The sequence below is a fragment of the Pseudonaja textilis genome, chromosome 2 (genome assembly GCF_049901715.1).
Source record: "Pseudonaja textilis isolate UNSWEBS1 chromosome 2, rPseTex1.2, whole genome shotgun sequence".
Lineage (NCBI taxonomy): Eukaryota > Metazoa > Chordata > Lepidosauria > Squamata > Elapidae > Pseudonaja > Pseudonaja textilis.
Window position 1 is genome coordinate 220,391,832 of NC_141991.1, and position 25,462 is coordinate 220,417,293.

Below are 25,462 nucleotides of genomic sequence, written 5' to 3' on the forward strand. Positions count from 1 at the left end.
ATTCTCGAGCCAGCCTCGGGTACTATGGGAAATGAAGTTCAACCTTGTTCGAAAGACAGCAGGTTAGGCAAACCGATCTTCAGAGCTGCGCCCTTTTCCATCCAGAGAAACTGGGTTTGTTTTATTCCCTTGCAGACTGCGCCCAGGGGGACTGACATGCTGTTGCAGTACGGACGGGCATTTCCGAGGCTTCCAGGGCAAGGACATCTGCAATTTTTAACGGAATTTCCATTCCAGTCATGTCCGGCAGAATGCCGAGATCCTATACTACTGGATCGCCGGAGGCCAAAGCTCGGCGGATCGCCCACGCAGTCTTTCCGTTGACCCAGCCTGCCCTCGTTGGGCTGCACTCCCATCTCTCGCAACTGGGAAAGCTCGAATCGGATCTAACTGCGGTGCCCTTTCTTCGAGCTTCCAAAATGCGAATTGCTAATTGAGACACCCCCCTTACCCTTCCCACGAGAGTCAAACCGACAAGGAATCCGAGAAGAATTTACGGGCGGAAAAAGAAAAACTAAACGGAGGCCCCAGCTTTCCAGCAGCCTTTTTCTCGCTGTAGCTAGGAAATATAGTCCTGGACAGCGCGGCGTGCAGCAGCTATTTACTTTTTATCTCTGTATCTGCGCTCGACGGCATTTCTCGCCAGCTATTCTATTAAGGGCTCGCTCTTTTTTTAAAAAAATTCCCGAGCTGCCAGTTGACTGAATAGAAATACAGGCGAGCCACCTCAGAGCATGCGCCAAGTTAGATTAACACTTAATTGAGAAAAATGCTCACGATATATAAATTGTAGTGTAAATCTAAATTGGCGCATGCCCTGATGTGGCTCGCCTATATATTCAGTCAACTGGAAATATACTGGTAAAGTTACAAAATTTCCGAGCACCGAATAAAATTCATTACGCAGGTTCGGCTTGCAAACGACGGGAAAATGAAATAGCTCATGTGGTAAAAAGTAAGCAGTGTGAGCCCGCGAATTTACTTTTATTTTTTGGTCGTTGCTCAAATCTAAGGCTTCCTTAGGTTTCCCCTCAGAAAGTCGCGTTCTCTCTAACACACCTTTCCGGAAGTGCGAGCTTATAAAGCGACTCCACCTTTTCTTATCTCCCTCAACAGCCCGGCGAAAAAGCCGCGCGAATTTAGATTTCAGGGCGTGCTGGGAAATCCTCGCCTTTTGGCGCAAGGCACGCCGGGAACTTGGGGCGGACTGGTGGCGACTGTGATGACAACAAGAAGGGCGGGGGCGGGGCCGGAGGCGGCCATTCCCGTCGCGGGGAGTTTGGCAGTTTCCGGAGTTGAGGAAGGCGGTTCGTCTGAAAGGCGGCGGCCGGGCGAAGTTCGAGAGCGGCGGCGGTTGGCTGTGATGTACCACAGCAGCACACAGAGGCGCTACTGGACTTTCCGTAGCGAAGAGGAGTTGGTCCGCAGGCGCTCTGACGCCAACCGCAAGTTCAGATGCAAAGCGGTGGCCAATGGCAAGGTAAGAGTGGGGGGCGGGGGGGAGCAGAAGAGCCAAGGAGCCCCCGAGCGTGCTCTCCGTTGCATTTGCCTTGGGTCTTTTGGATTTGTCAAAATAGTACAGGTAGCCCTCGCTTACCGACGTTAATTGGGGCTGGGAACCCCTATCGCTCCACAACACGATCATAATGCGTGGGTGTTACTGACACGCGAGCACACCGACTTATGAAGGCAGTTGGCAGTCCCGGTGAACGTGAATCCTGCATGGTTGCTGTGTCCACTCGTGCGATTACTACCCTGCGGGCTTCCCCATTGCCTTTGCTTGTTGGAAGCTGGCATCACATATCTGGACATGATACTTTATAATTGGGAGCCAGTTGCTAAACACTGGAATTGTGGCCATGTCACTGAGGATTCAGCAATGCGGCTTTAACTATGAAGAGCTGTTACAAGTACCTTTCATTCAGCACTACTGTAACTTTGAGCGGGTGCTCATTCAATGAGGATAGCCTGTATGTACCAACCCTAATTTATATGCTGGCTGGGGAATTCTGGGAACTGAATTCCACACATCTTAAAAGTTGCCAAGTTTGGAAAACACTGTTATATAGATTCTGTTTTCCTTTAAGAATAAGAGAAACGGATGTTTTAGTCAGTGTGCCATATCCCTGTGAACAGGTGTTGTAAGACTTCTCTTGGTAGGAGTAAGATACCGTATAATATCTGTGCATTATTTTACAATTGCATTGACCACTAAGCGGATAAACATGTATAGTATTTATAGTCTAACTTGCTGATAGAGAATATTGATGCACTGAAATTGATTGGTGCACTCATGTTATCTAGTTTGATAATGAAACATCTGCAAGAAAACAACCAAGTTCAGGGAGCACCAAGGACCTCTCTAACTGTTATATGGTTTCCCAAAGTCCTTCTGTGCAAATATGTAGATTTATACTCTCAATTTCTTTAGCTGCTTGGGGATAATGGAAGTGGTAGACTTGCACATGTGAACAGTACTAGGTTAGTAAAGCTCATGTATAGGATTATGCCTTAAGTCAAGGCTTTCAAACTCCCAGCCTGTGTGCCATATGTGTCACATGCTAGCCATGCCCACACCTGGTTTAACAAAGGGGAAAAAAATCCTGATACGCCATGTACCGATGTGAGTTTGGCACCCCTGCCTTAAGTGGTTCTACTTAATAGCTGTAGTCTGTGTTAGTGAATTGTGATTTCTATTTAAGATACATATTATTCTTTCATAAGGTTCAACAGACAGACTCGTTTCTTCTTGACCAACATGAAGAGCTGATAATTTGTAAATATTATGAAAAAAGATTAGCAGACTTTTGCTCTGTATTTAAGCCAGCAATGCCCAAATCTGTTGTGGTAAGTAGTTGAATTTTTTACACATGTTTTAATATTCCTGTTTAGAGTAACCAATGTCTTGCTGGTGCTTACTTGAAATGCTACTTTAAAGCTGATTTAAAGAAAGCCATTTTTTTAATGCTCATGACATAGTAGTATAAATTAAGCACACATCTGGGTTCATATAATATCCTGTAGTTTAAAAATGGCTATGTTGGATGTAAATAGCTAATTCTCTGTAAGTTTTAATCATCCTTTTCTTCATTTTTCAAAATTTAATGTGGATTTCAATGTTTTCTTTTCCATATGCAGAAATATTTTATTTTGTACATTAGCATCAGTTAATAGTTTTGTACATTGGTATTAATAATGCTGATTTGAAATGTTGAAAAGATACGCAGAACAGTTTCCCTTCCAAGTAATTAGTACTGCCTTAAGGTTAGTTCTCTGTGATTGATGGCTTCATTTCCATTTAGACCCTGGTCCACCTTATTTTGTTAAGTGGGAAGAGAAAGAAAATATACATCAAATGTCAGAGCAGCAGTTAGATCTGTTTATAATATTGTAATATTTGTAATCGATTTGTAATAGTTTGACAAACAGCTTCTGCAAGAGTTATGCAGCAGACATGCAGCAGAATGCACTGAAGATCAAAACACTGTCAGGAAAGCTAATTATCTTGCCATACTGCTAAATTCTGCTATAGGAGACCACATCTCAGATCAACCAAACAAATCCCATAATTCTGGAAAAACTACAGTTATGAAGAATATAAGCTTATCTGATATCATAGGCATGAAGACTTATATTCGTGAAGTGTACCATTTTTGACTTGGAGAAGAGCAGAATTACTGATCTAGTGTGCTGTTGAAACTTGCACCAGAGTTTCATTTTTAATTTTTTCCTAGCTATAAAACAAAGCATTTTCTCTTAGAATACTGGAATCAGCTCTTCTGTAAAAATATCTACAGATCTCTCACATCCTGGTCATAAATTGCTTCAACTTCTACCCTCAAAACGACATTATAGGGCATTGTACACCAGAACAACTAGACACAAGGACAGTTTTTCCTGAATGCCATCACTCTGCTAAACAACTAATTCCCACAACACTGTCAAATTATTTACTAAGATTGTATTACTATTGCTTTTCTCATCCTTTCTAGTACCTATCTCTTCCCACTTATGATTATAACTGTGTTGCTTGTATCTTTACAATTTATATTTTATTTGTATGATTTGATTTCTTATTAGTAACCTATGACTAAGTGTTGTATGTTTTGATTCTTCAATGTATTTTTTCTTTATGTACACTGAGACCATATGAACCGAAGACTAATTCCTTGTGGGTTCAATCACACTTGGCCAATAAAGAATTCTACTCTGTTTAGAAGGGAATTCTAGTATTGGTTTTTCTGCACTCTGCTCTTTAATAGAAAAATGTTTTAGTATTTCCAAGTAGATTGGAGCAAACATTCTATTTTATTCTCCCGGGCCAATTTATACGTAAAATAGATGCACTTTTCATTGATAAGGTGATAAGCTATTTCAGGGCTGCATCCTTTGTTTCATAAATTCCCTTTCTGACTCTATTGATTTGATTTTTTTCTGAATAGATGTGTGTAGAACTGAGCAGTATGTTATTTAGTTTTACATTGGCATTTTAAAATGTGTCTTGTATTTATTATGTTTATAACAAGCAATTTGAATGAACTTTCCAACTTTTTTGTACTTTTAGGGTACAGCCTGCATGTATTTCAAACGTTTTTATCTCAATAACTCAGTAATGGAATATCATCCCCGTATAATTATGTGAGTAACTCTTAACCACTTATGCTTTGATATCAGTTAAAATTAATGTTTATATATTTTCGAAAGTTTAACAGACAAGGAATATGTAGGGCTCATATTCATATTCCAAAGTGAAAACTACCTTTTTCTCAGGAAAATGTTTTTGGTCTTGAAATTAATTATATTGTCTCAAGTACATATACTTTCATTACAGTAACATGTTTGTGTTTTGCTTTTAAGGTTAACGTGTGCATTCTTGGCTTGTAAAGTAGATGAATTTAATGTATCTAGTACACAATTTGTTAGTAACCTCCAAGACAGCCCAGCAGGACAGGAGAAAACATTGGAACAGATCTTGGAATATGAATTACTTCTTATTCAGCAGCTGAACTTCCACCTTATAGTACATAACCCATACAGACCATTTGAAGGGCTATTGATTGATTTGAAGGTATCTTTTTTTCTTACCAAGTTAAACATTGATCGCAATAACTTTATTAAATGTTGTTATATGAATAATACAGAGATAGTTAAACTTTTACAGTGATAATTACTGAGTATCTCTTTTTAAGCTAATATATTTTAAAAATGAATGGCAGACTATGAACATAGATATCAATGTTAATTTTATAACCCCATCTTTAATACCTTAGATTTTCTTTGCATATATTTCAAAACCCTTTCTTCAGTTTTTTGAAAATTGTAATAAAATATTGCTTTTAAAACTGAGTGCCAACATGATGGTTGGAAATGTTGAATTGTTTGTGCAGATGTTCATATATGTTTGACAGGATTCTTAATTTCTTTGTAAATAAGGATATTACCTATATAATACTTATGAACATCAAAGTTATGAGCAATGATATAGAAAAATGTAGGTGTTTTTTTGCTACCCTTAAATATCAGTAAAGATAAATCTTGGTAAAGGGTTGGATGTAATCAGCTTAAAAAATCTATGGGTTTATTTTATTTTGAAGAACAAGGTACTGTAGAAGACTTTTTGGTTTGATTTTGTAAGCTCCAAGTTTTGATCACTATCAAATCAATTCATGAAAACTTTGGTATTATATACGATTATTCTGAAGTAGGTGAAAAAGACCACAGAATAAATAAGCTTTTTAGTTTAGTTTAGTTTGTTTTATATTATTGCTTGAAAATGGGGAAATCCTTTTAGTACGTGCCTTTCATTTGAAGGTACTTGTCTTGGATATCGGCTTGGAGGAAATTATAACAACAAATTATTCCAAAGTATTATTGTCTGTTACTTATTTTCTAGACCCGTTATCAATTGCTTGAGAATCCTGAGATATTGAGGAAGACAGCAGATGATTTTCTTAATCGAATATCATTGACAGATGCCTGCCTTCTATTTACACCTTCTCAGATAGCTCTCACTGCTATGGTATCGAGTGCATCCAGGGCAGGATTTAATATGGAAAGGTAGGCAGTTTCTGAATATTTAAGCAATCACATAAGTATCCTCTGTTTCTGTAGGAAAAATATAGGCTATAAAAAAGGCAAGAATAATAATAACTGCTGGAACAACAATTCAGTCAGACATATACCCCAAATTCCAGGTTTTGATTTGATTACTTGAGCAACTTTATATGAGTTTGGCAGCAGTAAATCATTAATTCTAGTGAGTGTAGAATTTTTCTGCGGAATAATCACTTTTACAACTTTTAAAAATGCTTTAGCCTGTCAAAATAGGTGAGTATGTGTGTGTGTATGTATGTATGTATGTATGTATGTATGTATGTATGTATGTCTGCTATTTGTGTCTGAATGTTATTCTACCTCCCATTTGAATTATTGCAATGTGCTAGATGGGGCTGCCCTTGAGGAACACCCTAAAGCTTCAACTGTTCCAGAATATGACTGTGCTCAGGATGGGTACTCCTAGCTTTACCCATATAGTACCTCTGTTGTGGCAGCTACACTGGCTTCCACTTTCCTCCTGGGTGCAATTTAAGGTGCTGCTTTTCACCTTTAAATCCCTGTATGGCACTTGCCCAAGTTATCTGCAGGGCTGCCTTTCTCTAATAAGACCAGGGAAAGGGAAACATGCTACCAGGTTATACAGGGTGGGTATGCTTTTAGTCCCTTCTCTTAACATTGACACATTAAGTGAGCTAGGAAGAGTGCCTTTTCTGTGGCAGCCCCTGCCCCATGGAAACCTCTTCTGCCTGAAATTTGGCAGGACTCTACCTTCCTAACCTTCTGTGAAGCCCAAGTGCTAGGATAAGATGTGGTGACTGCATATCTGAAGCTTGACTTGGTGCCAGGATTTTATTTTTGATGCATTTGGTTTTAATATTTTTAATATGGTTTCTTGATTGGCAGCCACCCAGAGTTTGGTATAAAACAGCTATATAAATGTTTTAAACAAAGAGGGAAAAACTTGTGGAAATACAAGAAATTAATTCTAATACAAATTACTTAATTTTTTTTAAATTGCTTTCATGCACATAAATTGTATTTTAAATACTTAAAATATCTGGCATTGCCTATCGTGAAAGGTTAGGACTCATTCTTTTTATGATATATAATTTAATTCTCTTTGGCTGTTTGTTAATTTTCTGAAATTTTTAATAGTTACTTGTCAGGAACCCTAATGTTCAAAGATAACAAAGCATCCCTTTCGCAGTTGCTGGATGGAATGAAATGTGAGTATTGATGTTGACAAACATTACCTACATTTTTATTTAAAAAATCCTTGATGCTTCAGAAAGGAAAAGGTGAAGAATTTGATATGTTTTATGAGTTGTAAAAGTTTATTTTTGATATTTCTTACTGAATAAAAGGACCCATTATTTTAGAACAAAAAGAGCTGCAATCTTGTCTGTTTCCATCTTTCTTACTCCCTCTTTCTTACATAAAAGAGGACCTGACCTGGGGTGCTCACATTGCAGCACTGGTCAAAAGAGATTATACTACCTGATACTTCTCAGGAAACAACTGAATAAAAAATTGCTAGTGACCTTCTACCACTGCACTATAGAGAGCATTTTAACTTATTGAACCTCTGTATGGTTTGCCAATTGCACAGTGGCAGATAGGAAAGCACTCCAGAGGATTAACGTCATTGCCCAGAGGATCATTGGTTGCCCTTTCCCCTCTTTGGAAGAGCTTTATAGCTCTCGCTGCTTTAAGAAAGTTCAAAACATTCTCAAAGATCCATCTCATCTTTGACACCCTGTTTTTGAACTATTACCATCTGGCAGATGGTACAGGACAATAAAAACAAGGACAAATAGGCTGAAAAACAGCTTCTATCCCAGGGCAGTAACTATATTGAATTCTACTGTATAGTGTCATACTAATGTAGTATCAGGGGTTTTCAATTCAGTTGTATAGAATGTGAAGGACATATGTTTTTGCTTTATTTTTATAGTTTTCTTATGTATGATGTACACTGAAGATGGCATTTAATTTTGTTGTATGAGGTGCAATGACAAGTAAACTATTCAGACTATACTCCCTGTGTCAGCATGTAGGATAGAAAAGTTGAAGTCTTGCAAAATATCCTGTTATCAATAAAGAAGAATATTTGTAGCTCAGGGTTGAAATGAGGGGTTCTTGGTTCTCTCTGACCTTGATTGTTTTCTTGCAGATGTTTCATTACCCAAACTAGGTATCAGTGCTAGTCACTGATGATGATAGTGTAACACTGATAATGTTACCTAGTTTGTGTAATGAAATTTCTTCAAGAAAACAGCCATGCTCAGAGAGCACCAACAACCCCTCATATCCTGTTATATAAAATATTTGTAGCTGTATGGATTTCTGTAATATTAACTATGGCACAGTCTCATTAACAGGTTTGTTTTATCTGTTTTGATACTGAGTTTTATGTTGCCTGATTCCAGAGTGTCCAGGAGATACTAAAATGTCAACAACTATACTAATGTTTTTCTTTAGGACTTACTAGATTCTGTTTTGGTTGATTTATACAGTATTTTGAAGCATTGATGTATAAACATACCTAGGTCTCTAACATTTTCTCTGCGACTGTATTGCTAACTATATGATTAGACTCCAGAAAACTAAAAACAATGAAATAACAATTTTAGTGTAACTAACTGTATATTTGACATTGATAAAAATAAATGATGTATATCAATTAAAATAGAGTACAGTAGTTAGTATAGTAGTTAGAGTGCAGTATTGCAGGCTAATTCTTTTGATTGCCAACAGTTTGATCCTGACTGGCTCAATATTGACCCAATCTTCCATCCTTCCGAGGTTGGTAAAATGGGGACCCAGATTGTTGTGGGTAATATGCCGACATTGTAAACTGCTTAGAGAGGGCTGTGAGCCACTATGAAGCAGTATACAAGTCTTAAGTGCTATTGCTAAATTTGGTATAAGACTGAAAATTTTATACGATCTGAAGAGAAACCAGAGTAACTATGAAACTATAGCTCATGTTTTGCTATACTGCACCATCTATAAAGACTCATAGATTCAATTTATAGCATCTTACCTAATAAAACATCTGAGAAATACTGATCTTTTTTACATGTAACTACTGTTAATCAGATGGGTATGAAGTAATTTCTCTGAAGGTCACCAAAGTCTGCTAAGCTGTATGTAAAATTAGGCAAACTTTAACAACCTACTGTTAATCCACTACCAATCACAATATATTACTTTGCTTGTCTTTATTTTTTTGCTATTATTGTTTTAATGCTTTTATTTGCTGGTCTATGACCATAATAAAGATTGATTGGCAAAAGAGCAGGACATTTAAACCAAGGATGTGTAAAAGAAACTGAAACATTTCTTAGCAATGAAACATTTGTTTTTAATCTGAAAGAAACCATGATCAGTAACTGCTCTGTATTGCATCTTATTGAGATCTCAACCTAAACGGACATGTATTAGGGGAAAGGAAGGCAATTTTTGAAATATCACTATTATCTTTCTTTCCTTGCAAGAGGCATTGGCCATATGTCACAACAGACAGGGGCAACCTTTTGCTACCCATGGATTTATATTAAATCTGGTGGTGGGGCATATCATTCAAGAATAGGACTAGGTTTGGAGAGCAGTCTGCAAAGTTTTTTTTCTTTTTACTGGAATTGTTACTCACCTCAAGATGGCAAGAAGCTTAATTTGTTTTGAACAATAAGGGGCAGAATGAGTGTCACTCAAAGAGGCTATCGGGAACCAGTCTAATCCATCCTGTGCCAGAGAGAAAGGTATTTTTTTCTCAGCTAACAACTTTGCCATCTATATTATACTAAAATGAAAAAGGTGCTTCAAATTATGCATGGATGCATATGTAGCATGCCAGCAGTGTGTGTCTCTATGGGAATTAGTATAGTATTAGCAGCTGTAAAATCTAGGGAAATAATGGAGCTATCTTAAAGTCCTGTGGACAAATATTTTGAGAATGCATTGAATTCTCCAAAACATCTTGTTTCTGTTTGAATCTAGTATGCTGCAGAGACCTATGCTTGGGATTGAGCAATATTGAAAGCAACATTATATCATGAGCCATTGTTATCTTCATTTTCTTCATTGATTATAAGGCTAGTTGGCTAAATATGCTATGATTTGAAGAAATGAGATAAAAAGAATTTTGATAGCACTTTTCAGATATTGAAGTGTTGCTTGAGAAGAGAATCAGGACTAGCTCTCCATCATCCTAAAATGTGGCACTTTAAATAATAGCCATAAGAAGGCAAGTTCCAAGTGTTTCTTTTAAAAATAGTTTTAATACTTTTGAACATTTAAATAATAGAAACAATTACTTAGGCACAAGGTGGCCTTCCTTGCATATATTCAGATAAAGTCTGTGCTGAGAAAAGAATTGATTCACCTTCCCTAATCTGATATCCTCCAACATATATCTTGGAATTAGTTGACATCTGAAGCATTTCCATTCGAATAAGATTACAATAACCTAAAGTCCCTCAGATTTAGCTTCATTTGGCTCATATAAAGTCTGCCTACAGCTATTTTGTCATAATATTTCCCTCCCCCCAACCCGGTCGTTGCCTTTTGATCAGTTTTGTAGAAGAAAATAGGCTAAATACAAAATTATTTAGAATGCAAACTGTTTTGTGACTGATAGGATTTTCAACCAACACATTCGTTTTCTTAGAATTTCCTGATCTGTTTTTGGCTTTGGTAAGTAACGTAATAGTTCATTTTTTATATTATTTTGATAAGTGTTTATTGCATTTGTATAGGCATGAAAAATCTAGTAAAAAAATACGAGCTACCACATCCTGAAGAAGTTGCTGTTTTAAAACAGAAGCTAGAAAAATGTCATAGTCCAGAAGTTGCTCTTAATTCAAATACGTAAGTAATAGTTTAAAGCTTTGTTAAATTCCTTCTGTTCTAATCGCCTAATTTCTGGCTAGGGTTGTCTCTATTGATGCTATTGAAGGTGTTTGTTAGTATTTATTCCTCAGTTGGGGCTTAAATGTATAATACGATGAAAGTGGTTTCATGGATTATAATGTTGCTTAGCAAAAACTTTTAATGCAGCAAGGTTGAAGAGGGATAGTTTTATGTTATACAATAAACATGGATAAAGAGAAGATGAAGGATATTATATAAAAACATTATTTAGCCTCATTTAACAACATTAGAACTTATGGAGTTGTTTAATGCCACATTCCTGTACTAGGCATTATTTATCTAAATAGAAAAAGTTTACTTTCAAGGGACACTTTTGGATTAAATTTAGGTAATATTTATTCTGCTGTGGGTTATATACTCTCAAGTTTTTTGGAGGTTGCATGATGGAGAAAATGAAATAAACAGTAGATGGGGCAAGAGATAGAAATAGTGAGGATGCTCATCCTCATACTCCCGTTCCCCCCCCCTCTTTTTTTTGCTAAGTTGGATACCAAAAGCCTAAGATGATCTGTTACTGAAGGCTTCATAAATGTAGTAGAAAGAAATTGCAAAATAATATTCCTATTAATCTGAAGGTTGATTTATTGAATTTATTATTTTTCCAACTTCATCAGTCTTTTTTGCATTACTTTTTCTATAATCTATCAATGGAAAACATGTATTTTATGGAAGTTGATTCCGGTATACAAAAGTATGTGTCTAACAAATTTGCAATTTACCTCAGAGATAAATTTAAATTTATAGTTTTAAGAGATTTATAGTGTTAAATGTGCCCTAACTGCAGAGGGAAAGTGTCCCAAGCCTGCTGTGCTTTTTTTGTTACTCTTAGTTCTTATTGCCACATACCTTCAGAAGGCCTCTGGATTTTCCAGAGTCTTTAATCCCTGGGAAAGATAGAATCCTTCAATCACCCTCTCTCCTCCTCTAAGAATGGCTATATTTATTTTTTACATTTATTTGCTTCCTATCTCGCTATGGGGCAACTTTAGGCGGCTTACAATAATAAAAAGGAAGAAAAATGAAAGGAGCGTAAACAGACTGGAAGTAAAATAATAGAACAATAAAATAAACAATGACAAAGGAACACGAGAATAATCTGAGAACTGAAAAGATGGATGGGTGGAGGGCAGAGCAAGTGGTGAAGAGATGGAGTCTGCCATCAGTCCATACCAGTAAAACTGCACCATTTTGTTCCCCAGGCCAACTGGCAGTGCCATGTCTTCAGGCTCTCAGCAGGATAAGATTAGAAATAGAATCATTTGATATTTAATAAATCTTCAACATCAGGGATCCCCAAACTCTGGGTCGCGCAAGCGGCAGGCGAGCACATGCAGCTCCATTTGTGCTCACATGGAAAGCTACATTTGCACAAATTGTGGGTGTGCGCACCCGCCGCTTGCATAAATGGAGCTGTACACATGAGCACCCATTGCTTGTGTGGAACCATCCCTCTCCTAATCACCAGTCCGCAAAGCTGGAAAGGTTGGAAACCTCTATTCTATACAGTAATTAAATTATTGCATTCTTTTAAATATAAAAAATGGAATTGAATAAATTTAATAATCTCTAACATTTTTCTGCTGTGGGATTTTTGATAGGAAAAAAAGAAAAGGCTATGAAGGTGATGAATTCATCTCGAAAAAATCTAGAATGGAGGAGGTTAGTAGTAGGTTTTATATCACCAGATTAAATTTGTATTTAAACTGTATTATTATATCAAAACCACATTATTTTTAGATGGCACCTGTATCATGTCAAGAATCACTTTTTCTTATACCAGTTTTTTTAAAAACTAAAGTAATGCACTATTTTGCTCCTCTTATCAATTTTTATTGGTTTCTTTAGTTCATAAGAAATGAAGCAAAGATTGAATTTATAAATATTAGGGATCATTCACTAAAATTTCCACCTGACACCTCAGAGCACTGTAATATATGCCACCATATTTTTTATTTTTTAATCTACTTTTTAGTTTGAGTTGTGGTTTTAGTGACTTTATTGTACACTGCTCAAAAAAATAAAGGGAACACAAAAATAAGACATCCTAGATCTGAATGAATGAAATATTCTTATTAAATACTTTGTTCATTACAAAGTTGAATGTCCTGACAACAAAATCACACAAAAATTATCAATGGAAATCAAATTTAGCAACCCATGGAGGTCTGGATTTGGAGTTACACTCAAAGTGGAAAAAAACACTAAAGGCTGATCCAACTTTGATGTAATGTCCTTAAAACAAGTCAAAATGAGGCTCAGTAGTGTGTGTGGCCTCCATGTGCCTGTATGACCTCCCTACAATGCCTGGGCATGCTCCTGATGAGGTGGCGGATGGTCTCTTGAGGGATCTCCCACACCTGGACTAAAGCATCCCCCAACTCCTGGGCAGTCTGTGGTGCAACGTAGCTTTGGTGGATGGAGTGAGACATGATCTCCCAGATGTGCTCAATTGAATTCAGGTCTGGGGAACGGGCAGGCCAGTCCATAGCATCAATGTCTTCGTCTTGCAGGAACTGCTGACACACTCCAACCACATGAGGTCTAGCATAGTCTTGCATTAGGAGGAACCCAGGGCCAACTGCACCAGCATATGGTCTCACAAGGGGTCTGAAGATCTCATCTTGCTACCTAATGACAGTCAGGCTACCTCTGGTGAGCACATGGAGGGCTGTGCGGCCCCCTAAAGAAATGCCACCCCACACCATTACTGACCCACTGCCAAACCGGTCGTGCTGGAGGATGTTGCAGGCAGCAGAATGTTCTCCACAGCATCATCAGACCCTGTCACGTCTGTCACATGTGCTCAGTGTGAACCTGCTTTCCTCTGTGAAGAGCATAGGGCCCAGTGGCGAATTTGCCAATCTTGGTGTTCTCTGGCAAATGCCAAACGTCCTGCACGGTGTTGGGCTGTAAGCACAACCCCCACCTGCAGACGTTGGGCCCTCATACCACCTTCATGGAGTCTGTTTCTGACTGTTTGAGGAGCCACATGCACATTTGTGGCCTGCTGGAGGTCATTTTGCAGGGCTCTGGCAGTGCTTCTTCTGTCCCTCCTTGCACAAAGGCGGAGGTAGCGGTCCTGATGCTGGGTTGTTGCTCTCCTACGGCCTCCTCCACGTCTCCTGATGTCCTGACCTGTCTCCTGGTAGCGCCTCCATGTTCTGGACACTACGCTGACACACACAGCAAACCTTCTTGCCACAGCTCGCATTGATGTGCCATCCTGGATGCGCTGCACTACCTGAGCTACTTGTGTGGGTTGTAGACTCCATCTCATGCTACCACTAGAGTGAAAGCACCGCCAGCATTCAAAAGTGACCAAACCATCAGCCAGAAAGCATAGGAACTGAGAAGTGGTCTGTGGTCACCACCTGCAGAACCACTCCTTTATTGGGGATGTCTTGCTAACTGCCTATGCTTTCCACCTGTTGTCTATTCCATTTGCACAACATGTGAAATTGATTGTCAATCAGTGTTGCTACCTAAGTGGACACTTTGATTTCACAGAAGTGTGATTAACTTGGAATTACATTGTGTTGTTTAAGTGTTCCCTTTATTTTTTTTGAGCAGTGTATTTTGTTTATCACGTGTGTCATCCAGAGTTACTACAATAGATGGGTGGCTAGTATACAAATGTGATAAAGAAGTAAAACATAAATTATCATGGAATCAAAGGAGCAGGACCAGTTCCCAGATACCTTGCACAGCAGCTTATGGGACTATAGATATTAAGAAATTTATACCTTATTTTACTCAATAAACCAGCACTATTGATAACTAAATATTACCAAATTCTTAAAATAATTCTGCCTTATTTACAAAATTTAAAAGTATTAGGAATATGTGGACAATTAAAATTAGCACTGTAATTGTTAACCAGTTTACATTTGCATGTTACACGACTAAATGATTTTAACATTGAATATAACACTAAATTAGAATATTTAAGGGAAAAACCTAGTTCATATTTGTACCACCTTGTCAAACTTTGTGAAAGAAATATTAAATTAAATTTTAAGTACAATAACAAGGTCAAAATTAGAATCTGATACTGTATTATATTTGAAATTGCAAAAATTAGTGAAGTATATATTTTACTTTTGGTTTTGAAATAAATGGAACATTAAATGCAAAACATGTTGGAAGAACATGGGCTAAAGATAATAATGGTTTAAACTAAGCAATCAGAATTTATTCCTAATATACTACATATAATTTTAGAAGATGAAATTACCTTTCATTGAATTAAATCTTTGTACCATTCACGCTAATCTTTCTGACTCAGGTGAAAATCTTTTCATGTCCTGTTTCAGTTGGACATCTGGATATGCTAGAACCAAATTTATGTGTACTGAGATTCATCCATATTTTTTCTTACAGTATTGAAGTTGTTCAGTAATAGTTGTAACTTATTTGTTCAGTAATAGTTGTAACTTATTTGAAAATGCTGATGATAGGCTTGTCATATTTGCTTTATATGAATAAAATTTGCCTTTTGATATTAAAAACATCTGTTACATAATCAGGATTGTTGATAAATTAAGAGGAGTGTTTTTCAAAGCTTGTGTAGTTAACTCACTCTAACAGGATACTTATTGTGACCAATCTTTATGCAGGAAAAAAATCAATTTAGGAATAAATTGGGAGTTTTAATCTTTTGTAATATGTGGTTAATTTCATTTTGTTCTACTTAGGATGAATGGACAGATGATGAGTTCATGGACTAATATATCTACATTCCTAATAGAAAATAAAATCTGAATTAATATTCATTGGAAATAAACCCAGGCAGCATGTTGTACAACTTATCATACATCAGAAAATTATATATTTATAATAAAAATTTTTTTACAAAGTGACTGGAATACTTGAACTTGCTTAAGTGGCATTAATATGACTTCACAATGAACAAGGCTTGTCACTGCTTCTTTTCATTGAGAATTGGCCATCAACCAACTGTAATAACTATGTCCAGAGAAGATATGAACATAGCTACATTCAAAGGGCCTGTACAAATACCTTATAGCTCCATAATTGTCTTCAGGTAGCACTAATCATGAAATAATCTCAGGATGATGCCATGCAGTGAATTTGAAATTCTTACTATATTTAAATTTTATTTTTTTACAAAGATATAAACCTAATTAATTGCTCTCAGAAAGTCTGATATACAAGACTCTAAAAGCTACTTAATTATTCTAGTACAATATTTGCTTCAGCAGAAAATATCAGCTATGTTTAGCAAAACCTTTCTCTAACATCCCAGGCAAATATTTTTGTGTTCCAAGGGCTGCAAGTTAAATCTCCTGCTTATTGTGTATACTTTGGAAACAGCTATGGGAATGTTTCACAATATGTGAATGCTGAATTCTTTATAAAGCATGCATGGAGTTGCTGATTTAGAGAATCAAGTTTAATCTCCAAATGAAAAGTTTGCATTGACCTAGTAGTAAAGTCAGCAAGTTGTATTTAATGCTAAGTATGTAACTGGGGAATAGAAGAATTTAAATATAAAGCAGATATACATACATATACATATATATATATACACACACGCACACACACACATATATGTATATATATATATATATATATATATATATGTATGTATGTATATATATATGTATATATATATATATGTGTGTGTGTGTGTGTGTGTGTGTGTGTGTGTGTTTGTATACATATATGTATGGCATTCAGCTTTGTTCGGGTATTTTCCCACATCATTGTAGTTGTGCTTTTAAAGTTGTAGCAACGTTTCGGCAGAATCTATTCTGCCATCATCAGGCTTCTGTATAGTGTTCATCTGTGAGTCAGACTTTTAGAGTGGTTTCAGATTTAAATTTGGGGCAGCCTATTGCTGTGCCAGAATGGTTTTTTCTTCACCCTGATTGGTTGGGAGTCTTGGTCTGTGTTTATTGGTCTTGGAGTTTGCTGTGTTCTGCTTGATTGGTGTTTCTAATATCTTCTATCTGTTTTTTGGCTCTTTTTGTATCTTGATTGGCTGGCAACATTGTGTTACTTTATTGGAGGCCTTTAGTGCAGCTTGGCTCCGGGTAAATGGACGGCTATCATTAGTTAGGAAGCTAGGTTTCATCTGGGTGCCTGGTTGGGGTGTGTTTGAGCTGAAGGTATCAAGGGGGATCTGTCTGTGCCCAGGTGTTTGCCTGGCTTGTGGTGTGGAGATCTTTTTGTTTGTGAGTGCAGGCTTCCAAATGATTGACAGTCTGGTGGAATCATCTCTTCTCTTCATGCTTTCTGGTCTTTTTTCAATCTCTATGGCTTCTCTGATGATGCTGTGGCTGGGGTTTTCTATAGTGGCTAGGGTTTTGGTGCTGTTGAACTTGATGCTATGACCTGTGGCTTCCATGTGTTGGACTAGTGAGGAAGTGTGTTCCAGCTTTTTTACTGCATTTTTGTGTTCATCCAGGCGGGTACTTATTCTTCTATTGGTCTGTCCAATGTATGTGGCCGGGCATGATGCACAGGGGACTTTGTACATGCCTTGGTTTTCCAGGTCAATTTTATCTTTGGGGTTTCTAAGGATGGCTGCTATTTCTCTGTCTGTTTTGAAGGCAGTCTTGATGTGATGTCTGTGTAGTATCTTACTAATTTTGTCTGTAGTACCTCTTATGTAGGGCAGGACAGCTGTTCCATAGGTCTGTTCATCTTCTGGGTCTCTATTATGTCTCAGTGTGTTTTTGTGGATCAAGCTGGTGATTTTGCTTTTGTGGAAGCCGTTGGCTGTCAGTACTTTAGTCCCAGGGTGCATAGTTCAGTCCTAATGTGTGTCTTGTCTGCCAGGCGTTTGGTTCTGGTAATTAGTGTTTTAGCCACGGAGTTTATCTGTGCTGGGTGGTGGTGGGATTGGGTGTTGAGGTAGCGGTTAGTGTGTGTTTTCTTCTGGTATACGGTGTGTCCTAGTGTGCCATCTGTTTTTTTGTAGATTAGTACATCTAGGAATGGTAGTTTGTTTGTTTCTGTTTCCATGACTTTGTGCCAGTGAACTTGATTTTGGGGTGTGTGCTGTTTAGGTGTGTTAGGAAATTGTTTAGGTTTTCTTTTCCATGGGGCCAAATAACTAGTGTCATCAATGTATCTTAACCATAGTTTGGGTTTGTGGGTGGCATTGGCTAGGGCTCTGGATTCAAATTCTTCCATGAACAGGTTTGCAATGACGGTTGACAGTGGTGATCCCATAGGGGCTCCTTTGATTTGCTTTTATCTTTGTCCTTTGAAATATGTGTTGATTAAGCAGTGTTCTGTTAGTTCCATGAGGTGTTTGGGTGGTTGGTATTTAGTTTTGATGATTTTGAGAGTTTTATCGGGACTTGAGTGAATAGTGACATGGGAAAATACCCGAACAAAGCTGAATTACATACATACATACATACATGTTTTTGTAATTTTCACGGGTACAGGTATGTAGGTCTAGGTGTGTTTGGGTCTTTTCCCGTGTAAGATTAAGAGTATCTTGGTGACGTTTCGGCGAGGTCCCACTTGCCATCCTCAGGCTGGTGCTTTCGACTTTGTGCCAGTGCAAGCAGATTGCACTGCTTGCACTGGCACGAAACCAAAAGCACCAGCCTGAGGATGGCAAGTGGAACCTCGCCGAAACGTCGCCAACTCTTAATCTTACACAGGAAAAGACCTGAACACACCTAGACCTACATACACACACACACACACACATATTGTCTAGGTTTGATCTGGCCATTTTAGCTTAGTGAAGGAGCATGAGAAATGTTTTAATTAAAAATGATACCCCAATTAGAAATATTGCTGTAATTATCCTATTTACTTCCATTAATGATTGGAGATATATTTAAAGGAACACATAAGTATTAGCTGTACAAAGTATTCTGAGCTGATATTTAATGTCTTATAACCCACTGAACTTTTAATAGTTTAGAATCACTTTAGATTTCTCAATCCAAGGTTTCCCAACATTTGCGAGCTAGTGGAAATATTTTGAGATTTTAAGAGTATGGTCACACTTACAAAATCTACCCCATCCCACTGATCACTTCAGCTTGCTTGGTTTTTCTGGGAAGGTGACAAGTTTTCAAATAAATCATTCAGGGTGTATCATATCCCCTCATGTTTTTTAAAAGAATGCCTCCCATATATATGCAAAGCTCAGAAAAATAGGTATGTGGGAGAAGAATGCTGCTCCAGGATGCCACTTTACAGATAGCTTTAATTAAATGAAATAGGCATACCTGTTTGGGGAAGTCCTAATCAACTTAAGTGCACATCTGTTTTTTTTTGCACAAAAACATCTAAGCTTTTTCAAAAGGCAGGTGAACTGCCTTCTGAAGCAGGTAAGATTTTTATCAGTCTAAGGCTTGCTGTCCTAGCACTGGCCATTATGGAGATCTTGTACTTTCTATTTTTTCCTGTTCATGTATTGTCTAAAGATATGAGGTAGTTTAGGTTGCAAGATGGCTTAAATGTATAGACAGAAAAGGTAACACATATATACTTGGGAAAGAAATATTCACTCCCCTCATGAATATTTTTGTTCATTTACAGTCTAAACATGAAGTCAAAGATTTTCACAATTGTTTTAAGAACTATTTTGAAATGAATTACATTAAACTTCCTCTGCTTCAGCCCTCTGGAACTATCCTTCGTGTTTTTCTGCTTTATTTGTAACTTGATTTGCAGGAAGAGCAGAGACTTCAAAATTCAGTAATGCAGTGGATTGTGGTATATTTTTTGAGCCAACAATGGCAGCATAGTTGTAGATGACTTTAAAGTGGCCACCATCTAGTCAACCTTAGCGTTTATGATATGAATGAATCTAACTCCAAGTCACAGGAGAATACTTTCCATCACGATTTTCTTTCAGTAATGGTGTTTTAGCAGCTTCGTTCAGAAAAGTCCTTGTTTAGCCTTCTCTTACTCTTCTATAAAGGACTAATTAATGGCAATACATGGATTACTATCCCTAAGTGGGATTTTTTTCAGTCAGCACTTATGAATATACAAACATATATCGCTAAATTCTGAATTATTAGACAAAAAAATTGAATGTATGCTATAAAACTGTTTAATGAATGCATGCGTGCCTGATACAATAACAAATTTACTGAATTCAAATTTACTGTTGTAAACATTTTACAAAAAGCATTGCAATTTATCTGGATACAGTCATTGGTGAAAAAATTACTCAAAATGATAAATGGCACATAAAAAAAATAAAGGTGACAAAACCCAGTCTGCATCTTCTTTCAGCACAACTCTGAACAAACAAAATAGAATGGTATAAAAGTGTACAGCAAAGATTTCCTTTCAAATTCTGGAAGCTGTAAATATAAAGTGGCTGAACAATTGTAATGTGATTACAGTAACCAGGTGATTTACAGTAAAAGGTGTTCATCCAGTTATACTTTGCTGTTGAAACAATTTATTGGCAGGTGTCTGTGTTTTCTGAAAGACCGCTTTGGCAATTGGAGGTTTGAAATAACATTAAAGTTCAAAGAGACAGTCACAGCATTTACTTCGTGGAAGGTGATTTGTACACCAAGGCTCAGAGGTCCTGAAAATTGGTTCCAAAAGTGCAAGTGTCCTGCACAGATAGCTTAAAGCTGCTGGTACAGTCAGTCACCAACAGATCTGTTGTTTTTTTGCATAGTTCACACATCACTGGAAACGTGAAACGTGTGCTATTTTTGGCAAGAGCAAGAAGTGATATTGGTGAAAGTTGTCATGTTGGTCATGCTAGCTCATGCAGAAAGCTGCTACCTAATGTTGTTAGGCACTGAATACCGATTCTGTTTTTGTTGAAGGAGTTCTGTAATTGCCAGCAACTTCTTCAGTACATGCTGTTGAAAAAAAAGTAAATTTGTTAAATTATCCATGGTCTTTCTGGAAGTTTTAAAGGCTGAAAGAAGTGATTTATTTATTTAAATATCTTTAGAATACTTTTAGATTTTGAGTAAGGAAAAGACAATCTAAAAGTTTTCTAGCTTGAATATGTACATCAAAATAACTTTCCTGCAGCTTTAACATTTAAAGAAAGCAAGTGATTATATACAATGAATATAAAAAATGTAATGTCTTACAACATCACTTTGTAATCATGGACATAACTTCAAATATGCATTGTATTTGAACCATAGACAAAATCAAGACAGTCATGCTAAAAGGTTCATTCATTTCACAGAAGGGAGTTGTATTTGATGATACTTTGCTAATTCCACCATCTGTAGTCTTTAAGTGCCATCTTTTGAAGCTGCTTAAGAGTCTCCAAAGCCAGAGCAGACTTTCAGAGGGCAGCAGAAAAGACATTTGGTGAGTTTGCTTCCTCCCAATTTTACCCATAAAAGATTGTAGATGATGAATTCATCTTAAGTGAATAGGAATTCATTCTATTGATTACAACATGACTTTCAGTAAACTTTTACTGATCTTTTCACAAGACTGTCTTTCTGTTTTCATCTTCAGTTTATATTTCACTTCATATACACTCCAGTATGTTTCTTTAACTTGCAGAATAATTTCTTATATTTTCATACTTTAGAAATATCCAGTTTACTTGAATTCTCTGTGAATATTAAACATTCCTTCTCCCAAAAAGAAAGCTGTACCATGCTTACATTTTTCTGTAATACCCTTTCAATACAATTACTTCAGAAAACACCAAGTTTGCTAAATATCATACTGCTTTGGTATTTGGCACACAGAAAACTGAAAGACAAGATCAATTTGATTCTATGATACTGACTTAATCAAGCATAATAGTATTTAGAAAGTCAACCAAAGCAAATGTTTTAATCCAATTTTAAAAATATCGGCTTTAAATACAAACTCTCAAGAAAGTAAGGATTTCTCAGAAGCCAGGAATTCTCACTTCAGATACTAAATTCTAAAAGTAGGATTCATTTTATTCTGCTATGTTTTACCTTTATGATTTGAGGTTTTGATATATTTACAGTTAAACAATATACTAAGATCTTTTTCTAAATTAAGGCTATAAAAATATAGAAATTTAGATTACTCTCCAAGCTGGCTGCTTCCAGTAGGAAGATTTGTCTCTCCTACCAATGATCTCCTTTTGCTGTCAAAGATTTGAATGGCAGCACTTTTGGACGATTGCGAACTCACCCTGGAAAGGGTACAGTTCCCTGTGGGAGCAGCTGGAACTTTCTTTCACCTTTTCTTCTCAGCAGACTGTTTTCGTAAGGAAACAGGGTTTTAACTTCACTTTTTGAAGTTTTTATTTTGCTTTGTTTTCTATTTCTGAAAGTTTATTTATTTCAACCCGCTGCTGGATTTTATCTATTCTTGCTTTTTTCCTTTGCTTTGTTTGACTATTTATTAACTTCTGCTTGTTTGACTGTATTTATTAACTTCTGCTTTTTCCAAATGGAAAATCATGGCATGTTTCTGGATAGTGAAAATACTTTTACTTGATTTAAATTTTTACTGGACATTCACTACAGGGATTTTGTATTTATATATTCAATTTATAAAAAGTTTAGAGCTTATTTTTCTTAGTCTTTCTTTTAATATTGTATTCAAATATCCAGAAAATATCTTCCGATCCTTTGTCAGTTTTCTTATTCTGCTTTATCTACTACGTGGAGCAACAACTTTACAGACAAGGGATGAGGCTGATACTCGAAAAAAGACTGTTTAATAACATGCAATTCTTAGCTGAAAGCTTTTTAAAAAAAGTTTGATCAACTCATAAAGGTGTGGTAGTCATAAGCAAGTAACTGTAGATAGATTGACTTTGGAAATTCAACTTATTATATTATTTAATCAGATAACAATTGATAAGAGATGCTATTAAGAAACAAATGTGGATATTTGATCCAGAACGAACCAGTATTAACTTTTGAGACAATTTGGAATAGTTAAGAAGACATGGTAAAATTTTTGCAAGTTGATTATAATAGCAATTTGTTAAAAGGTTTTGAAATTTTAATTTTGTCATTATTATTGTTATTAACTCAACATATACGGTAAAAAATTTGTATGGAATTAGTATAATAGTTTAAATTTTGGGGGGCCTGTTTTGCAAGGGGTGTGGAAACTAATATTGTTGTAATATATTAAACCGTATTCAGCTAGCGGGAATAATATGTATATATGTGTTTTTAAAATGCACTTTTAAAATGATTTTGTTTTTTTCTTAGTTTGTCTCTTAAAAAATTTTTTTTTGGGGGGGGTGTTTTGTATTTTAATCTGAATAAAATAAAAATATATGGGGAAAAATATAGAGATGTAATTTTTTCCTCCAAATTACATAAGCAAGTTTTAAATGTGAAAAGTTGTAAAAGAAAAAGGAATAGCTTTAAAAAACAGAAGGAAGAGCCACAAACAAAACAATGGTCAAAACCTTATGTCCAAGACTGAACTGTAATCTGAGAAAATGCCTCAGATAGACTTTATCTAGATCTCACAAAGATGCAGCGATGGAGGAGAAAACACATTCAAATTTATAAAATTATACTATCATAACCTTGTAATAAAAGTTATGTTGGCCTGAATGACTCTGGTTTCCTAGTCTGGTCTATCTTTTATTGTCAGTTTCCTCTGAATGTTTTCCACTATTTTTTATGAATTCATAAAACTTTTAAAGAAAACTTTCAGCTAAAGACTGCATGTTGTCAAGCAGTCTTTTTTTCCCTTAGTCTCACCCCTTCCTGTCCGCTAATTCAATATGTTGTTGCTCAATGTAAAAATAAGAAAACAGGAAAAACAAAAACAAAATAACAAATTGAAAAATACAAATTCTCTGCAATGAATGCCCAATAAAATATAAATCAAGTAGAAGCACTTTCACCATCCAGAGGCATGTGCTATTTTCCCTTATGGAAAAGCAGATGTTAATGATAACAGCCAAACAGATTCAAGAAAAAGCCGAAAAAAACCCCTCAAGATAAAATCTAGCAGGCAGTTTAAATCAATCAGCATTCAATAACTCAATTAACATTTAAAGATAAAGAGCAAAGCAAAACTTCAAAAAGTGAACTTTCTGCTGATAGGAAGAGATGGAGAAAAGACCAATAACTTTCCAGCTGCCCTCACAGGGACCTGAAATCCCTCCCAGATGAGCCCCAAAATCGACTTGGATCATTCCTAAATACCCGCATTTAAAGCCAGGGAACAACGCTGCCAAAGAACCAGATTTGCCAACAAAAACAGGTCATCGGCAGGAAAGAAAAACTTTCCTATTGGGCAGCAGCCATATTGGGGGAGGAGCCCCCTAGTTTGGTGTACTTTGAAGTGCTGACAAAAATAAATTCTTCACATATTTTGGAACAAGCCTATGTTTGGTATCACCTCTTACCTGCATTGCCCCTCGCTCATTACTGAGTGTTCGAAGCTCATCTGAATGTGCCACACAAATCTCATGAAGGGCTGCTAGATCACGTGATAAGTCAGTTCTAGAGGGCTCTGTAGTGTCTGGAAGCTCAGGTATGTTCTTGAACAAAATATAACAAAGATTATCATATTTTATAAAATAATAGAAAGTCAGGCTTTTCTCACTTTTTACCATTATTTGACATACCATTGTTTGTCCATATAGAAAATGATTAAAAGTCACTATCATTCTTTACCTACAGGCTGTTTAAGGCTTAAATAACATGATGAGTGCTTTAAAAAGCTGTGTAAGCATCACAGGAGTTAAAATTGTGTAACTAACAGGTGCCATTTCATTATTGAATGAAGCTCAAGTAAGAACTGCTATGCAATGATGCATTTTAGAAATATTAGGCCTTACTTGAGAAGTTTAACCCATTTTTAATATCAATAGACTGAACTATGATTTTAGCCAACGTTAGTGAATAAGCATGGCAAACAGCTACATTGAATTAATGTGCTCTGGAAGAAGATATTCTATGCAAGCAAAAATGAACAAAGATGTAATGGAAACATATAAAATAGCAAGGCAGGAATTAAGCAGGGAGATGAACTACATAAAATAGAGGGGCAGTATCACTTGAATATTAAAAAAAGTCAATTGAATTTACTTTAAGACACAAAAACAAGCCAAATAAAGAAAAGCCATTTCAGAAAACACAAATGAGGCCTTGGAGAATAAATAATTAATACTTTGAAGTACATTTCTGGAGCTAGAGAAATAAAATATTTTCCCAGTTCTCAGTGTGGAAATAAAGGAAATCTTTACAAAACTAATAGCTGTGTATAGATAAATGTTCTTACCCCAAGTTCATCCAAAAACATGATCATCCTGTGTTTGTTACTCTTGATAAATGGATTTACACCTTCCATATAAGGTTCCTAAAATTAAATAAGTCGCTATCTTTATTCTACACCTATATATTGTAATGCGTGCAATAGTTTTAAATTTTGATTTCTACATGAACTCCCAGAGCAGCATAATTAATTACACTATTTTAATATCCCTTTTCTACATTTAATGAAAATCACATCAAAAGATTCACATGACAAAAGGCTAAGTCACAAATGTTTTATATACTTTGTAAAA

The 25,462-nt window shown here is 36.3% G+C and overlaps 2 protein-coding genes across 4 annotated transcripts in view; one reads left to right on the forward strand and one right to left on the reverse strand.

Annotated features, from left to right (window-relative positions):
• The first annotated feature begins 6 nt into the window (after positions 1 to 6).
• Positions 7 to 15,851, forward strand: CCNH (cyclin H). 2 transcript variants are annotated; one of them, XM_026718840.2, is made up of 9 exons: positions 7 to 1,480; positions 2,725 to 2,847; positions 4,565 to 4,638; positions 4,858 to 5,068; positions 5,894 to 6,057; positions 7,213 to 7,283; positions 10,818 to 10,929; positions 12,591 to 12,651; positions 15,687 to 15,851. In XM_026718840.2, the coding sequence occupies exons 1-9, from the start codon at positions 1,223 to 1,225 to the stop codon at positions 15,717 to 15,719; spliced, it is 1,107 nt and encodes a 368-aa protein (XP_026574625.2). In that variant the 5' UTR covers positions 7 to 1,222; the 3' UTR covers positions 15,720 to 15,851. The 2 variants fall into 2 exon arrangements, with proteins under 2 accessions (XP_026574625.2, XP_087783205.1); XM_087927079.1 differs by having other exon boundaries at positions 1,120 to 1,480; positions 12,591 to 12,646; positions 15,685 to 15,851.
• Positions 15,852 to 20,030: 4,179 nt separating this feature from the next.
• Positions 20,031 to 25,462, reverse strand: part of RASA1 (RAS p21 protein activator 1) — a 64,865-nt gene continuing 59,433 nt past the window's right edge. For both annotated transcript variants that reach the window (XM_087927081.1, XM_087927080.1), the window contains 3 exons: positions 25,177 to 25,254; positions 24,299 to 24,433; positions 20,031 to 20,822 (listed from right to left, as the gene is read on the reverse strand). In XM_087927081.1, the coding sequence (XP_087783207.1) occupies positions 20,739 to 20,822; positions 24,299 to 24,433; positions 25,177 to 25,254 (297 nt within the window). In that variant the 3' untranslated portion in view covers positions 20,031 to 20,738. The remainder of the gene's footprint in view (positions 20,823 to 24,298; positions 24,434 to 25,176; positions 25,255 to 25,462) is intronic.

Excerpts from the sequence above, each read along its gene's own strand:
- CCNH (XM_026718840.2), top strand. The coding sequence starts at position 1,223 with ATGACAACAAGAAGGGCGGGGGCGGGGCCGGAGGCGGCCATTCCCGTC. Across the intron at positions 4,639-4,857 it reads TATCATCCCCGTATAATTAT|GTTAACGTGTGCATTCTTGG; the intron begins GTGAGTAACTCT and ends TTTGCTTTTAAG. Across the intron at positions 10,930-12,590 it reads GTTGCTCTTAATTCAAATAC|GAAAAAAAGAAAAGGCTATG; the intron begins GTAAGTAATAGT and ends GATTTTTGATAG.